This window comes from Melozone crissalis, unplaced genomic scaffold (assembly GCF_028551555.1).
Source record: "Melozone crissalis strain CALT ecotype California unplaced genomic scaffold, PUWL_Pcris_2 ptg000059l_1, whole genome shotgun sequence".
NCBI classification, from domain to species: domain Eukaryota; kingdom Metazoa; phylum Chordata; class Aves; order Passeriformes; family Passerellidae; genus Melozone; species Melozone crissalis.
Genome location: NW_026535837.1, coordinates 1,199,115 through 1,217,532, shown reverse-complemented (window position 1 = coordinate 1,217,532; position 18,418 = coordinate 1,199,115). Strand labels below are relative to the sequence as shown.

Below are 18,418 nucleotides of genomic sequence, written 5' to 3'. Positions count from 1 at the left end.
ACTGCTACATTCAGTCTTGCTGAAGGATGGTTTTGCTTGTGTGTTTAGTAGCCTGTCTTTGTAAAAGAAGTATGAGCAGTGTCAGTGTACAGAAGGGATATTTTAGTTCTCAAAAGCCTCTGGGAACTGCAGGTATAATGTACTTTAAAAGTGCAAGGAATTAAAAAAAAAAAAGGGCATTTTCAACTAAATTTGCTTATTTAATCATAACCAGTATCTGAAAAGCCACTGGTGTAAAAGTATGCCTTAACTTATATTAGGTTGAGGGTAAAATTCCTGAAATATTTCTGCTTTTCATCTGTCAATACTACTTCTGAGGTCAAGTGTCTGATCTTCCCATAAATGCAGCAGATGATTTGCAGCATATTTTATTAAGACATAATTGTAAAGGCTAGTGCTGGGAAAGGTCATGGATTTCAGGAGGAGTGTGGGAGTAATACTCATGAGCTGTAGATGAAACAGATTTTATGTTACTGTGGGATCAGTTCTAGCCACAGCAGGAGTTCTAAGAAATGCAATCTTTTCGTGGAAGAGCATAAAATGATTTGCAGTAGTAGAAAAGCTGCTGTGTTTTTCCATGAAGGCTGTGTCTCTGTGTCCCATGGCTGCTGGGGTGGCACATGTGTCACACCCAGGGCTCGCTGTGTCCCCTGGAGCTGCAGCAGCTGCTGGGAGGGCTGAGCTCTGCAGGGTTTGCGTCTCCTGACACACAAACAAACGTGTGGGTGAGTGACCACTGCTGTGTGGCCGCAGTGCTGCTCTGTCATGGCACTGAGGGAGCAGAAAAATCCTGATGAAAGGGCCAGATACCAACTACACCCTTGGGAAGAGAAGAACAAAGGGTGACTTAAGCTCAGACATAAGACATTAGCTAGTTGTGGCACAAGTCAGACCAGTCTTTGCGTACTGGCAAGCCCCAAATTATACCCAGCCTGAGTTTTTACATTGAAGTCTATTGAGAGCTGACATAAATGTTTCAGGTTGTGTTGACACAGGTTTGGGCACAAGGGTGGGTCGTGCATTGCTTTTGTCCTCTTTTTCTTGCAAGAAAGGAGCATTGTTCAAAATTGGGCTTACTCTTTTCAGTACAGCTTGTTGAAAATTGGCAATTATGGTTTCTTCTGGCTTTGCAACTGATTATGTTAACCTTCAGCAAATTAATTATCTTCTGGCTCATGACTGCACACAACACTTTGTGAAATGGAATTACAGCAGAGCCCTGCCAGATCTTGTCACTCCACTTTGTAACCCTTGTGGGAACTTTCATAAGGCTCAGCAGTGAGGTGATGACACGAGAACTCCAACTGCAGCTCCCAGCTGGTTAGGTGTAGGTATTGCTGATGGAGTGATCTAATTTTAAGGTTTAATTATTTACATGAAACTCACAGAAAAACAAATTGCAAATTAGGATTAATTAAATGGCCAAGTTGTATTTTATTAGAGTATATACTTTTTTCTATTTTATTCTGAGTTTTGTGCTTTCATTGTTCCATTAACTAGAAATGTTAATAGGCTATGTTATTAAAAATAAAAAGATAGGCATATTGCAGTAATTGATTAATAATGTGGTATTTCTGTAAGCCCTTTAGTCCATTTTTGCTTAAAAGGAAGATAGAGTATTTGATTTAAATTCTATGGGATACATAGACTCCTAAATTCTCATTTCATGTTTTGACACTCTGTGGAATATTGCTTAGCAAGGCTGCCTTGATTTCCCTGCTCTTGCTTTGAGTCCTTTGGAGATCACTTTAAAATTGATTTGAGAGGGTTTTTAGTAGCAGTTAATTCTACTAATTTCCAAAGTGACCATTTTCCATTGGTGAACGTGCAGTGTCTCATAGGGGATGTTGCAAAACTGCAAGAGCTCTACCATAGTGAAACTTGATTTTTCATTAAGATGAGAGTTCTGTCACATTTCTTCAGGGAAGTTAAATCTTTACTTTCATGTTTTTCACTCATTACTCCTCATGCTGTAAAACTAGATTAGTGTCTATTCTGAATGCTGGTTATTAAGAGGGGGAGGTGCATGTGTTTTGCTGTTGCAATGGGCTTTTTTTAGTGCAGAGCATAATGCAATATATTGATTTTCCAAAGAGTTCTACTCTATCTTTCAGCTTTTTTATTTTCTTTGGAATGGAGAGAAATTTCAGTTAAGCCAAAATCTCACCTTTTCTGTCCAAGTCTATTGGAAAACACCCACAAAATCAGACATGATAAACTTGGGAGACATAAGAGAGGTATCAGTATAGATCTCTAGTACAGTTATAGTGTGTGTGTATATATATATATGTGTGTGTGTGTGTGTGAGAGAGAGAGAGTAATATGGCTTATTGCTGTCTGTGATGCAGCAGTGATGTTAAAAAGCAAATTGTTTTCAAGTGGTGAGGGGGTCAGAGAGATAACCTGGGACGAATGCTTGTGTTCATTGTGTGTGAGTTCTTGCCATCCTCACCACAAATATGCTCACACATAAGGAAACAGAAAGCGGCTGGTTTCAGTTCAGTAGCTCTGTTATGAGCAAAGGGAAGATGAATATTTCTGTGTAGCAGCTGGATTGCTGTTGTGTGTGTCAGCAGTAAGAAAATGCTGCTTTTGAGGGAAATGTGCCTGGTAGTGGACATGGCACTGGTTTAGTCTAAACTCATAGTGATTCCAGAGACTAAACTATTGACACCTGGGCTTGGGTGGGATCCATGAGCAGCAATCATGGTAAAGACAAAGGAGCTGCTGCTCATTTCCAGGCTCTGCTACACCATATGGGGAGGAAGGTTACAACAATTGCAGGAACTGTTCTTTTTTCAGTCTCTGGGGAAAAAAGAATAGTCCAACACACTTGATCAGATCTCCTGCTCCTGGCATTTTAACACTTCTCTGAGTGCAGAAAACCACAAAAGGGTTGAGGCTGGAAGAGACCTCTGAAAGTCATCTGTGCTCAAGCAGGGCTGTGCAGAGCTGCTTGCCCAGGACACCCTATGGACATCTCCAAGGATGGAGAGGGATTCCACAGCCTCCCTGGGTAACCTGTGCCAGTGCCACTGATCATCTTTCAGCTGGCTTCACAAAGTGTCTGGTAGTGTGTGTGCCCTGACTTGCTGAGGTTGGGATATGGAATTGGCTGGTTCCTGGCTGCAGGCATCACAGAGCAGCAGAATGGCAGGGTGAGAGAGCATGGCAGGGCTAAAGTCTGTGCAGGAGAATGGCTTTGTGTGTTTGGCCTGGGATATTTGGTACAGAAATGTGTTTTTCAGGTTTTACTCCTGAATTTTTGTACTTTTATCAACAAAAATGTTATTGTCAGCTTCTGACATCCTAGGTGTTTCAAGTTCCTAAGATATCTTGAAGAGTAAAGGAATTATGATCGGAAAATATGCAAAATCTCCATCCTTTACGTAGGGAATGCCAGTTACAGAAATCTAAACTGTGTTTTTTAGAGTTACCTAATTTTGTGGTTTCTTAGGTAATAAGCCAGGAAAAGGGTACTTCAAGCCCCATTTCAAGTAAGTCCTTTCAGTAAAACCCTTTTCCTGCAGCACTTGGAAAACACCAGTAAGAATTCTTGCCCAAGAGCAGAACAGTGATGTGTTGCAGGAGCCCTGGCCTCTGAGGCTGTTTGTTCAAATCCTTTTGTTTATTGTGAGCTGGAATGCAGGGCTGTGGGCTGGGCTGGAGAACACCAGCGTGGTGCCTTCGTGACACTCACATTAACAAATGGCATCTTTGTTCCAGCCCCTGCAGCTCCTGCAGCTCTAGAGGGGCTGTGTCTGGAAAAAGGAGCACGTGTCAAGTGCCTCAGTTGTGTGCAGCAAATGCAGCAAGTGGAGGAGGAGAACTTTCCCCCAGTCATTTTTGATAAACTGATTTAGAATATGGTGTAGAAGCAAACAGATTTACTTCATGAAGACTAAAACAGAACTCTGCAAGGACTGGGAAGAAAATGAGAGTCTAAAGACTGGTAAAGTGTTGTGTAAAATTTTATATACTGGTCTTTAATTGTTTACATTGTGCTGTTATTATCTCTCATTTTAAATTATTGATAACTGATTTTAAACTAATAATATGTAAGGAACATAATTATGTTTAATGGTGGAAGAAATGTAGCTCAGTTAACTTCTGGAAATAACATTTCAGAGAAAGTGTTGCTATGCAAAAGGGATTGTTTTTAACTAACAGTTAACTAACTGGTCTAACTAACCAGTTCATTTTATGTTAAAAGCTCTTCTCTGTTTTAGAAATTCTCTTTTCATGAGGAGAAAGCATAATAAATGACACTCAATCCCTTTTGTTCAGAGCAGCTTGAGTATTGATGTGCAGGTATTTACCAAGGTTCTTCCTTTTGAGCGTGGTGTACCCACAGCAAAATACTATTAAGTGTACGTCATGGCTTTTATTTCGTTGTTTATGGGAATGAGCTGGAAGGAAAATAAACAGCCTGAGTATTTAAGGGACTCTCTGTATGACCAGAGAGTTTGTTTATTGCTCTGATATGTGCTTTGAATGTGTAGATGCATAGCAGCTGGTGGTGGTGCCTGCACACAGGAATTTGTGCCAGTGCAGCTCTTTGAGCAGTGGGATGTGTAATGTGCAAACAAGCAAGAATTTTAGTAAAGTAATGGGAAACAAAGTAACATTTCCAATTCTTTTGGGGTTTTCAGAGTGCTCTGCAGTTGGTGAGACTGATGGTGGGTTAAAGAACAAAAAAGGAAGAAATAACTTTTCAGAATTTGGGATAAGGTTGCACAGGATGTCCTTGGTATATTGAGCCCCATGGAAGGAGGCATCACTTCTGAGGGTGCTGGTCCACAGTGGGTGAGCCTGAGCCAGTGTGTACCCAGGGGCCAGGAAGGGCAGTGGCATCCTGACTTGTACCAGCAATGCTGTGGCCACAGGACCAGGGCTGGGATTGTCCCCAACAATTGTGATTGTACTCAGCACTGATGAGGCCACACCTCGAATCCTGGGGTCAGCTTTGGCCCCTTGTGACAAGAAGGACATTGAGGTGCTGCAGTGTGTCCAGAGAAGGGAATGGAGCTGTGATAGGGTTGGAGCACAGGTCCTGTGCACAGTGACTGAAGGAGCTGGGAGTGTTTGTCCTGGAGAAAAGGAGGCTCCAGGGGGAAACCTACTGCTCTCTACAACTCCCTGCCAGGAGGGTGTAGCCAGGTGGGTACTGGAAAGCAAGGCAGCCCCAATGAGGGGGAGAAAGATGAGGAGGACTCCATAATATCAGAAGGCCAATTAATTACTTTATTATACTATATTATTCTATACTAGATTACATCTGTATTACATTACATCTAAACTGAATTTGCCAAGCACTGAACTGCACAGAATCTGTGACTGCCAGTCAACAGTCCCAACACACACACACACACACACACACGGCCCTGACAGGCCAAGGAAACAAAACACCATCACTGTGGGTAAACAGTCTCCATATTGCATTCTACTTTGGCACAAACACACAGCAAATGAGATAAGAATTGTTGTGATCATTCTCTTCTCTGCTTCTCTCACTGCTTCTCTCAGGTTCAGAGAATGTGAACAGGTGGGGACTGGCTTTTCTTGCAGTAACAAATGACAGAATGAGATGAAACAAGTTCAAGATGCATTGAGGTGGTTTAGACTGGATATTAGGAACAATTTTGTTCCCAAAAGGGTTCTCAAGCTCTGGAAAAAGGCTGCCTAGGGGAAGTGGTGGAGTCACCATCCCTTGAGATATTTAAAAGCACTTGGTGCTTGGGGGCATGGTTTAATGGTGGGCTTGGCAGTGATGGGTTAATAGTTGGACTCAATGATCTTAAAAGTCTTTTCCAACCTAAACAAATTGTGATTCTTCTTAAATTTATGTCCCATCTGTAAGAGGCAGTTTATTATACTGCTGCTGATGCATGAGCATTGCAATGTACCTTGTACCTACTGCTCCTTCAGTGTAAGGAGCTCACTGAGGCCCTTGGTGGTACTCATTTCATACTGCCTTCATGAGGGAGCTCCTCCATGGTTGTTACCTTTGGCAGGTGAGGTACAGAGGTACTGCCCAGTCATTTTTTAGGCTGTTTCAGAGAGAACAGCTCTAGTGAGTTAGAGTTACCCCAAAGACCATTCCTATGAATTATGTGCCTACCTTTGTAGGGACTAGAGATGTGAGGATTGCACATGGAGATCACTTTAAAAAAGGCTGTGCCTTACTAGTTTGCACTTCTGAACAGGATTAGAAGCCATGCAGGATTAGACAATTCAAAATACAGGTGCTTAGTAAACCTTGTAGACCAGGAACTTCTCTTTTTGTGGGAAAGACCAGTGTTTTACTGTCTTCTGGCCATTCCTCCCTCACAGCAGCTGAGTTCTCCCAGGCTGTGGTGAAAGCCAGGTGTAACTATGGGCTCTGTGTTGGCCACCCCAACCAGGAGCTGCTGCCAGGCTGTCACAGGCTGTTCAGCTCCTTCTTGACTGCTGGAAACATAAGAGCTAGTCCTGACAGTTCCCCCTCCTTTATTCTGGAAAAATGACTTACTGCAGGGAGTCCAAGAGGGATCCTCAGTGTTTTTAGCTCAGTGATTTACATGAATGCAAAATTACAACAATGTAATTGTTGTACCCCCACCTTAAAATACATGTTTAAGTGGTTTATGGGGGCTCCTTGGTCAAGATTCTTTGGTGTCTGTAGGGACTCCATCCACAGCTACTCTTCATCCTTGTGGAACAGAAGAGAGAAGATGCCATGAAAGCAAGAGTAAAGCAGGATTTTTTTAGTTTCATCAGATCATGAAACCATATCTCTGTTTCTTGCAAAAATCTCTATCCTTGAGAAGTTTCAGTAAAATTCAGCATTTAATTTTTACACCTATTTGTAGGCTACAACCTTATTTTTTCTTTACTAATGTTTATTTTTACTTGGATTTGTTGTTTTGCTGTTAAATGCCACTTATGGCAGTTAGTGTCTTCCAGGTAGTTTAGCATTCATTAATAGAGCATAATGTTATATATTTTTAGTTTGCATTATGTCTGTTGCTCCTGAGGAGATTCAGAACACTTGGAAATTTTCACAATGAGAACAGCCATTGGAATAATCTCTCCAGGGCAGTGGTAGGTTCCCCAAGACTGGACACCTCTAAGATTCAGCTGAACTGGGTGCTGGACAGTCTTGTCTAGGCTGTGCTTTGGCCAAGAGAGCTTGGACCAGATGGGCCTTGAGGTCCCTTGTACCTGTCATTCTGTGATTGGTGCTGGGCAGGATTTTAGCTGCTTGTACCTTGTAAGCCTGTCTGATTTTGGGGGGACTTAAAAGTGCTGTTTAGCATGCCACTGTTGACAGAATTTATCATCAGGTCATTGCTAATATATTTCCCATTTTTTAGTTCAAATCAGTTCTCTGTACTAATTAATTGACTATATATTAATGTTGACCTCATTTGTGATGGCATTATTTTCTGTATAATCTGTAATGCTAACTTTTAATTAGTAAATTTAATCATACTTGTATCATATCTTTAACTGCTTTGAATGAGATAGCACTGAACAAAACTCATAAGACTTTAAAATACAAATTATTTGTCTTCAGTTTCATAGAGATGCATTTTTGCGCCAAAGAATTTTTCTTGTTCCCATATTTAGCTTTTACTTTTATCAGGAATCAATTTAAAATTTCTAAGTTGGAGGTATTTAAATATTTCCTCCTTTAAGAAAAATTATCTTTAATGCTTATCTCCCAAAATAAAAGCTCTTGCCCCCATCTCAAGCTGTTTTCTGGGTTTTCAGTATGGATGGATTAATGAAACACTGAACTATCTCAGTGCAGCTGGAAGGTTAAGATGATTCTGGCAGAAAGCAAAGAGGATTACTTTAAAGGGAATGAATATGATAATTTACACACTAAATGTAATTGAATTGTCATGAGACACAGAACATGCCAAACTTTGATTCACACATTGCTTATGCAGAGGAAGGCATGGTAAGCCATGGCCACGTTTTCAGCATAAATCAGGAACTTGCTTTCTGGTGCAAATACAGTTTGGCATTCTTTTAAGCCAAGGTTTAGACTTTTTTCAGCTTACACTGTTATTCTGTCTATGTTTTTGAAGATCTATGTGTGTCCTTTTAAGCACATTTTAAAATAAAAATAGAAACCATTTTTAGTTCTGTTTAAAAATGTATCAGCTACATTCTATGTCAATGTATTGACTCCTGTGTGTTACAGTATTGTCTGCTTATATTCAGCCACACTCTTTCACTCTTTCTCAAATTAAATCTAATCTCTTCTGCTTGGAAATTAATGATAGGACTTTTAATCTATATCTTGAAGCTCAGCAGCAGGTGAGCTTTAAAGTTTAAACAAGGGAACTTTTCCCCACAGCTGTCCATTGGAGAAATGGAGATTTGGGTCAGTCAGTACTTGAAGTTGCTGAAGGAATGTCAGGTTTCTGAGGAAGTTAAAAGTTTATTTTTTAAAAACTCACAATTAGTCTTCTGTGAAGATTTGCTGTAAGCACAGATCTGTTTTACAGAAGGAAACACAATTTAATTTTGGTTACAATTCCTTTATCTTCTCACTCTGAAAGTAAAACCAGGCTTCACCCACTGCTTTGTGTCAGCGTTGATTTGGTAGCTTTAGTGGACATCAGCAGTTCAGCAGACACACTGTGTCCACTAGTAAAGATTAGGAACCAGATTGTTGTAACTGTGCTGGGGGAGTGCTGGAATGCCCTGGCAGTGCTGTGGGGTTGTGTCTGTGCCCCTGGGTGTGACAGGGCTGGGGAGGGCTCTGGGAGCTGTGTCCTGCTCAGAGCTCACATGGACAGCCAGGGTAACAGGGCCCTGCAGTGGCTGTAAAGCTGTGTCAGAGAAAAGCAAACCTGAGACCCAACTGCTTTGTGTCTTGAGTCCCTTTTCAGCTTGGGAATAAAGGATCCAGCACCAAAGCACAGGAGGAGCAGTGAGGTCTGAGCAATATGAAATGGTTCTACTCACCCCTTATCCTACAGGGAGGAAATGATTGGTCAGTGTTGTAGCTTAGAGATGTGAAGCTTCCAAATATAGCAGATTCAATATTTTTTTTTTTTCCTCCCTCAAATAACTGTAAATACATGTGTGCTGGTTCTGCTGCACTGGAGAAAATGACAGACCTCTATGTATTCTTAATAAACAGGAGTAATGTGATTGGCCAATGATGGTGACAAAAAGAATGATGGGGCCAGGTGAGGGTAACCAAGTGTGACTTCTGGGGGTCATAAATGAAAGCTTTGAAGAAGCAGCCAGACCTTCCCTTAGGGGAGCTTGGACAGGCAGTGCTGTTGTCCAAATGCTGGTGCTTGTGTCTGTGTGGGTCATACTGAGGTTCTCTGAGTGTTCCCCTGGAGAAAGGGGGAGTGAAAACAAGCAGAGGCCGTGTTAAATCTCTAACAGATGGCTTAAAAGGCCTCCTTGGCACAACTTCATGTTGAGAAATATGTAGGTAACCTTTACTAAAGGAACACAGGTTTGAACAAATAATTGTGTTAATGTCATAAGATAGAAAACTGTAATATCTGATCTGTTTTTCTATTTCATGGCCCAGATGGTTGGTATGTACAATTCCTGAAGTTCATTATGTTGCCATGAACTAGATAGGGACAAAACCCCACATGCTTGGAGTTATTTTTGTAACAGTGTTAGATTGAAATATATTTTAAACCTTTTTCAAACCTTGCTTTATCTGAAGTTCATTGCTTTTTAATAATCAAAAGAATTCAATGCTTAAATATTTCACATACTTAATTAAAGCGGATTTACCTCATGGGTTTGATATATTTGGGGTATTGAAGTACGTTCTATTGTTGGATATTCAGAATAACAACTTTTCCTTTCTTGGTTCTCTCTGTTCCTGTCCATGTCCTGGAGATGATTTCTCCTCAAGGAACAGGATTGAGCAAAACTTGAGCTCCTCTCATGTAGTAAATGCTGCATCTGCAGTGTCCTCATGTCCAGTGCTTACTCACACACTGTTTTTTTTGTTTTTGCCTGTCAACATTCCTGTTGTCATATCCTTACACTTATTCCAGCTCTGGGTTGCCCAAGTTGCAGTTCTGACACTGTAATGACATCCTTCCCTGTTTTCTGAGAAATAAGTAGGCTATTTCCAAGAAACCATGCAGTACTTCTTCAGTATTCCAAAATCTCTACAAATCCTGTAATTACTTCACAATTTTGTTTTAAGCCAGTAGTGAATGTTTCAGCTTTCTTTGCTATTAGAATGTTTGTGGAATTGCCAATTAGTGGCCTTTAGTACTTTCTTCAGCCTTTCAGTTAGTGGGTTGTGCAGAATTATTTCATTACTGTATTTAATATCTACATTGGTGGAAAATCAGAAATATTCTAAACTTAGCAATTAACATACTGTGCAGTAACTGTACTTTGCTTTGAGCAATATTCAGGACATGTACCAAGGTCATATTTTCCTTTGACACAACAGTTTTGGCATTCCTCTGTTGAAGTAGTCTCCCTGAAGTTGATTTTCCAAGTATTTGGCTGCAGTTGTTTTTTCACAAGGGAGAAAATCTGAATAACCTGGTTTTAATTCCTCTGCAGGTGCAGATGCTGAGCAGGATGCTGCTGTCAAACTTGCCCAGGAACGAGCGGAGATAGTTGCCAAGTATGACAGAGTAAGTGAACTTTTTAGTCATTTAAAAGACATTTTATAATGAATCTTCATAATATGTCTGTTTAAAAAGTGAATCATGATTCCAGCTAGCTGTTGTTTAAAATACTCTGTTGGGTACTAATCTGGTGTTTAATGGTACACTGGCCTCTGGGTGAATTAAACTCTCTCTCCATGGGGGATATTCTGGATAATGACTCAATCAAGTCATTTTTCAGGTGCATAGCAAGTTACTTTGGGACTATTTCAGGGAGTATATTGTATTAGAAGTACTGAAGGTGGGGTGTTTGAGGATGCTCACATATCTCACAGATATGTGACATCAGAAGGACTCTCATTTTACTTTTAATTTATTTAATCTTTTATTAAGGTAGTACAAACACTGAAATCATAGCAGAAAAAGTAAAAGATGAGTGAGCTGGATTGTTTCTCATCTTGTGGGGATCTAAAGAAATCCCTGGTCATACCATGTTTGTTCTTGGACCCCTTGTCAGGAAAAGCCTGGCACAGACTGTGCCTAGGATGCTTACACAGTGGTCAGGTATTTTTGTACCACTTATGGACTTTTTAAGTGTCACTGGAGTACAGAGCAATAGCCTTGTTTGTGGAGTTCATGGAATGTTTCATGTCCCAGAATTACTGCACACTGTGCAAACCACCAGTAAATGAGTGGCTCACCCTGGACTGAGGATAAACCTGCTTGTGTGGGGCAGGCTGACACCAGCTGCTGCTCAAAGCTGCTCAGGCACTGCCACCTCAGCTGGGCAGGGGACAGAAAATGTAACAAAAGGCTCCTGAGTTGGGATAAAGGCAGGGAGAGATCCTTCACCAGTGACTGTCATGGGCAAAGCAGACCTGAGTTGAGGAAATCAGTTTAATTTATTACCAATCAAATCAGAGTAGGACAATAAGAAAATAAACACTGGATCAAAAACGTTTTCTCCCGAACCCTCCCTTCTTCCTGGGCTTAGCTTTGCTCCCAGTTTTCTCTACCTCCTCCACCTGAGCAGTGCAGGAGGATGGGGAATGGGGGCTGTGGTCAGTTCATCCCACATGGTTTCTGTGACTCTTTCTGTGACTGTGTTCACAGGGGTCTTAGGATGAGGGAAGGGACGAGGATCTGACTCCATGTTTCAGAAGGCTTCATTTATGATTTTATGATATATATTACATAAAAACTATACTAAAAGAATAGAAGAAAGGATTCCATCAGAAGGCTGGCTAAGAATAGAATAGGAATGATAACAAAGGTTTGTGACTGACTGAGACAGTCCGGACAGCTGGGCTGTGATTGGCCATTAATTAGAAACAAGCACAAGAGACCAATCACAGATGCACCTGTTGCATTCCACAGCAGCAGATAATCAATGTTTACATTTTGTTCCTGAGGCCTCTCAGCTTCTCAGGAGAAAAAATCCTAAGGAAAGGATTTTTCATAAAGCATGTCTGTGACATCCTTCCTGCTTGAGGGTTTGACTCCTTCAACTCTTCCCTTTTCCCGGTGGGGAGTCCCTCCCATAGGCTGAAGTTCTCCATGAACTCTTCAGAGTGGGTCCTTCCCATGGGCTGCAGCTCTTCATGAGCTGCTCCAGCATTGGTTCCTCCATCAGGGTCAGTCCTTCAGGCACAGGAGCTCCAGCATGGGTCCCCTGTGGGGTCACAGGTCCTGCCACCAAACCTGCTCCAGTGTGGCCTGGCCCATGGCCAGTGGCAGTCCCCATTGGAGCTGGCTTTCTCTGTTGGATGTGGAGGAGGCTTTGAGCAGCTTCTCGGAGTAGCTACCCCTGGATCCCCCTGCTACTAAATCCAGGCCACACAAACCCAATTCCCTTTGTGTTCTGGGTGGTGGCCTGATTTCACAGCAGTAACCTGGGCATAGCCCACAGCAGAAGCAGGCAGAGCTGAAATGTGGTTAAACTTCTGCAAGCCTCTGCAAGACTGGCAGTTGGAGAGCAGGAATGGGACATGGGTGAATGCATAATTGAGGGGAAACTCAGTGCTGCATTGTTTGACAGCTGCTGCAAGTCAGCTTGCACTGTCTGCAGGATGTGCTCTTGCAGGTGATTGTTCAGGAAAGATGAGCTTGAGAAATGAAACTAGTAGAGGGCACTCTGGGGACCTTGATGCATTATTGTGGAGTTTAACAGCAGGTGTGGGATTACTGTGACTCTGTTTGAAATGTATTTTGTGTATAGCAGTGACCAAGAGAGAATTCCTGTGATGAAAATACTGTTTGTAAGGGCTGGGATAGGTGTTCTGCTCTTTCTTCTTGGGTGGTTAGGACTGGTGTCCTCCTCCTCCTCCTCCTTCTCTAGCCTCCTGCCACCATGTCCCAAAGTGTCCCAAAGCTTATGCTTTCAGTGGTTGAATGCTCCCTTGTGTGTCTTTATTTATTGTGTCATAAAACATAATTTGGCTTTTTGTTTTTTCCTTTCCCCTTAGGGACGTGAGGGTGCTCAGATTGAACCGTGGGAAGATGCTGACTACCATCTTTACAAAGTCACAGATAGATTTGGCTTTCTACAGTAAGTAGCAAGCTTGTAAAGAAAATAAGATTAAAAGTTTGCTACTATGAATATTCAGGCTCTTTATTGCATTGTCTATTTGGTTAAAGTATTTTTATGCCTTTAATAGATATTTTGGAAACTGCTGTGTAAGTGTTACTGCTGGATAATCTTTCACTGTGCTTTTCAATTTAGTTTCTATCTGGGTTTTTATTTCTGTAATTTGATCTTGCAGAGGGAGTGAAATGTTTAGTGAAATGTTTTAAAATATTTTTTTAGGGAATGAGAATTGGTAGTCTACAAAACACATATTCCAAGCTGAATTGCAGATAAATTTTGGTTGTGAATAACTTAGTTGGGTGTAAACAAACTTGAAGTTCTTGGAAGGATTTATAAAAATTTTGTTAAAATGTTTAATTTTAAAAAGATCTAAATACATTAAGCTTACTCAATGGTTGTATATGAGCAAAAGTGTATCTCAGTCCATAAAAGTTTAGTAAATTTTGGCTTCATATATTTTTTTAACCTTACTGAAGTCTCTGCTGATTTGGGACCTAATATTGAATCAGCTTTAAATCAGAAAATGCCAGAGGCCACATGCAGTTCCCCTACAGGTGCCTCCTTTGTAACATAATCTGTTCCTTTTTGGCAAATAGAAGATTAGAGTATTACATTGTTTTAGGGTTTTTGTGGTTGGCAGATGTAAATATGCAGCTTGCAGAAACTGAACACAGCTGACCTGCTACTTCTGGTGCTGTTAGGCCTCTCTGAGGTTCTTGGTGTTTGGCTTTTTTGTTTGAATACATGAAATGCAGTTCAAATCCAGAAAAATCAGTGATAAGTGGAAAACTCAGTAACACCTATGTAATTCATGGTATTGGGAAGGGGGATGTTTATGTTCTGTTTTTTGGAGGAGTTTTTTTCCTTCTCTTTTTCCTTTTTGCAATATTATTGTTTTTACAAGCTGTCAGTTAAAAGTCATCTTTACCTGCAGACTGTGCTTCACTGGGGTGAGTTGATTTGCTGTGTGACATTCCAGGAGATGTTTTTCACACAAAGGGGTCCTTGTGTGGGGAAAGCCCAGCTGCAGCACCACGTGCCTGCAGTTGTAGCATTCCTAATGGAGAAAGGATGTCAGAGTTATTTTATTTCTGGGGCAGAGGTAATGGAAGACACTGCAGGGTTCACCTCTGACTCCTGAGCTTTTCCTGTCACCTGGATTGTGATATTTCCATATTTATGTGTGAGCTGTAGAAAGTTGTTCCTCAGGTCCTCTCCACTTGCTGCTGCTGTTCAGTCATTACCCACATGTTCCCCTTGCCCAGGAACATCCCTACTCCCCAACACAGAATTAATTCTCTGTATAGTCAGCTTCAAGGGCTGAAAGCTGAAAGATTTAAATTACATAAAGACTGTACAGGTTAACAGTGTATGCAGATTATCCCTTCACTAATTGTGCCTATTTGTGGCTTATCCATGTCTTGTTACAGGGCAGATTTCACCAGAGAGTGCTCTCAGGGCTGCTTTATGATTGCTTAAGAGAAATTCAGTGTGTTGCAAATGATGTTTTTATTTTCCTGAGAAGCAAAATCTTTCCTAATAGAAGGGATATAATTAGGATAAACAAATCAACTGTCCTTCCTTGAAATGACAATTTATATTGCACTGTAGATTTTAACTATGGTCTGGGTCATGTGTGCTGTCATACCGGGCCTGCTGTGACAGAAAGAAACTCCTGTTCTGTGAGATTTGAAATGCAGCAGGATGTACCAAAACCCTCAAAAGTTTGTTATCCCTGAGAGCCACAATTCCCTACAATCTCTCAGGTGTTTACAGTGTAAGTTAGCAGACAGGCTGATGCACACTGAAAACAAAATCTGAGGCAGTACCAAACTTAGTGTCATTGTTAAGGTCTACAGGGATTTGTAATCTTGTTTATATTGACATTTGAAATACTAAGAGAGGTGTCTTTTGTGTCAGGAGGGTGCTGGGTGTGAGGGACCTGATACAAAATTAGGGCTTGTTTTCTCAAGTACAATAGGCTTTGATTACTATCAGTGGTTTTCTATTTTTCCTTGTCTGTGTCCTGTTTGCAGCTTTCCTTGGCTCTGTGAAGGGGCCATTCAAAGTTCAGCTGATTGCTGATAGGCCAGAAAAGATAATTTTGAGGGAATGAAGCACTCAGGCTGCATGTGTGACTTGCCACTGGGTAGAATATGGGAGAATGTAAAGGCTGGAGACATTTCAAGAGCGGTTTTGGTCTTAATCTGCAATTCTTGTGGTGTCCCAGTGTCCTTCTTTGTGTATCAAACTGGGAATTTGTAAACTTGAGGGACCTGAAGACTTAACCTTCTTGCCATACCAGTAGAAGTGGGTTCAGGTTTAACTCAGAGGACTGAGAGGTAGAGGGAAAGTGCCTTTTTATTTACCAGTGGAGGAATTGGATTATGATTTGAAACAGATAAAACATTTCCCTTCAAGTAAAATAAGTCATTTTAACCTGTGTTTAAGACCCTCAGTTGAGGTATCTGGCATCACAATTCTAAGTGATGTAGTATTTACTGTTTACAGGAGTTAGGTCTATCTTTACCCAGTATTGTCTTAAATTTTTAGTAGCTGCTGCCTTCAGAACACAATTTAATTTGTTTGCTGCAGTACTTTATTTTGCAGTTCTGCAAATCAATGTGAATGCTCTAGTTAACTTTGGATATTAAAAGGAAAGTGGTATGGATAGGTTATTAATATTGCTATTTAAAACAAAAAAAATATAGCTGAGTTAATATTTAATGAATTTAGGGAACAAGAAAGTGTATTCAGTGAGAAGTAGCAGAGCATTATAATAATGAGACTTATTTGAAATGAATAAAGGGAAGTTTTAGAGGGAAGTTGGATGTAGGAAGAAGGTTTCCAGCAAAGCTAAGCTCTGAAATAACCTGTGGGGAGCCCAAGGGGACTGTCTCTTGAGATGTTCAACAGCAGAGTGTGCAAAACAAAATGCAGCTAGGAGGAGTTTGTTCAGTGGCACTGGCTAAACTGTAGCAGCTATGAGCTACTCTGCTGCAAACATAAATTGTACAGTAGGGGCATGCAGGAACCAGAATAGTAAAGCTCTCATTATTAGCTAATTTGGAGAAAACTTGGCCTTTACCAGCTACTGTTGTTGCAGGGCTATAGGGAAGTGGTGGCTTGTGGTTTATTTGAGCCATGGGGTGTTGCAGGCAAACCAGACTCAACTTGGAGGATTTCGCATCATTTACTGCCAGGTAAAATGACATTCTGACTGCTGACTTGGGTGCTGGCTAGGAACACTCCAAACCATAGCCCTGCATCAGACACCTGGAGGAAACACCTCTCTCCCCTCTGCCTCCAGGACAAACTTCTCTTGATTTTTGTCCTGGGTTAGCCTGGGATCACCCCAATTCCTTTGGTGAGGCAGTGCAGGAGCTCCTGCACATGATGACTTCTTTCTGCTGCTCCTGGTTTCTTGCTTATTTTCTCCTTCTGCTCCTTGTGCCTTACATGGCTTCCCCCACCCTGACATGGTGTTTCACCCACTCCAGCCATGTTCTCAACATCCCCTTCCATGAGTCTCTTCTCTCTTTCCAATTGATATTGTTCCTCTTAATTAATACAGATATACATGGTATACATGTCACCTGATATACATGGTATACATGGAATAATATATTGAATTAATGCATCAATTAAATAAATATTCATATAACATGGAATAGCCTATTAAAAAAACCCAAAACTATTAACTTTTGTAATGTTTCTTTCAGAGAATCCCACATCAGTGTTGTCTTAGTCATGACCATGAGAATTGACAGAGCAGACCAGTGTATTTTATACAAGCCCAGTGTGGTTACCAATAAACCTAAAAATATATATTAAAAAAAAAGGCAGCAATATCCCTTCCCAGAAAAGCCTCAGGCATGGTCCTCATTCAGTGCAATTTGTTTTCCAGTGAAAATCCTGCTGCTGATTCCACATGACAGTGCAGGACTGCTGAGCAGTCAGGCTGATGTGAGAAGTGCCATTCAATTTGAAAATGAGCATTTTTCCCTCTGAAATCCAGCACCAGTGTCTGAATATCCAGTGTGCCAGTACTTTGATAAGATGGGATGTTTTTTTCTAGGAAGCACTGGAGATGGAGGCTTTGAGCTGTGCTGCAGCTGATGGAGGCCCAGCAGCCTCTCTGGGGGCTCCCACAGGGCTCAGAGAAGGCTTAGCCTGTAACAGATGATTCTGCAATCAACTATTTTAGGAATGGGAGAAATGCCTAAGACCTCTTCACAGATAGTCATAACAAAAACTGTTTAAGCTGATTTTGGAAATGAGAAAGGCAGAATATGTTTGGTATTCATAAAAAATCAGGGGTTTGTTTGCTCAGTTTTTCATTTTTCGTTTTTTTCCCCCCCTCTTGTTGGATATGTTGTGTCTTTTTGGTCAGCATTGTATGAATGTTGACCCTGCACCCCCCAAAAAAGCAGTTCCTCTCTATCCCATCTTGGAACCTGGCTAAGTTTTAAATGAAATGTCCTCTGTATTTTCAGTGTGGGCTGTTCTTTCACCAGCCCTTTTCTTTACCTTGTAGATAACTTGTGTTTGCATTTTTTCTATCAGCAGTCATTGATACGGGAGTACATTCAGGGAAAAAGAAAAACCTGGAGGAGTTTCTGAGTGTCTTGAAGCTCATAGCAGGCATTCCAGTAATGCCTCAGGCTCTGGGAATTCCCCCTTCCCCCTCCTGGAATTATTTAGTTGTTTTGGTGCTGCTTTGGAATTGATAAAAAAGCTACTAAAATAAATACCTTATTTGTTGGGTGATAACAAGTTCCCTACTACAGCTAGGAATGTTTTAAAAGTCATTTTATTTCTTTAAACTGACAGTTTATGTAATGTCTATATTGATTTGTCTATTTAGAAGTCACAATTTTATGAGTTATTTTTATAGCTAAAAATTATTGGAGGTCTTAAGACAGTAAAAGAAAGCAAGAAATTCAAATGCCAGTGTTTAAGTAAATAAGAATTTAAGCTTTAACTGACTATAGTTGAAACACATACATTTGTTAATATATCCTTGAATATAGCCATGGATACATCACATATATTCATGAATATATCCTTGTATTTATTTTTGTATTTATTATTTGTATTTTGTATTTGTATTTTATTTTGTATTTATTAAACTCTCCAGTTAAGTACAAGGACAAAATAACTTGATTCCCTGCCCCACATAATGTTTAGGTTGAATGGTCTCAAGAGCATTGGCTGATTGAAT

At 40.8% G+C, this 18,418-nt stretch overlaps 1 protein-coding gene across 1 annotated transcript in view; it reads left to right on the top strand.

Annotated features, from left to right (window-relative positions):
- Positions 1-18,418, top strand: part of USP6NL (USP6 N-terminal like) — a 90,147-nt gene that overhangs the window by 20,086 nt on the left and 51,643 nt on the right. The window contains exons 2-3 of the mRNA XM_054287549.1: positions 10,561-10,634; positions 13,073-13,155. Of these exons, the coding sequence (XP_054143524.1) occupies positions 10,561-10,634; positions 13,073-13,155 (157 nt within the window). The remainder of the gene's footprint in view (positions 1-10,560; positions 10,635-13,072; positions 13,156-18,418) is intronic.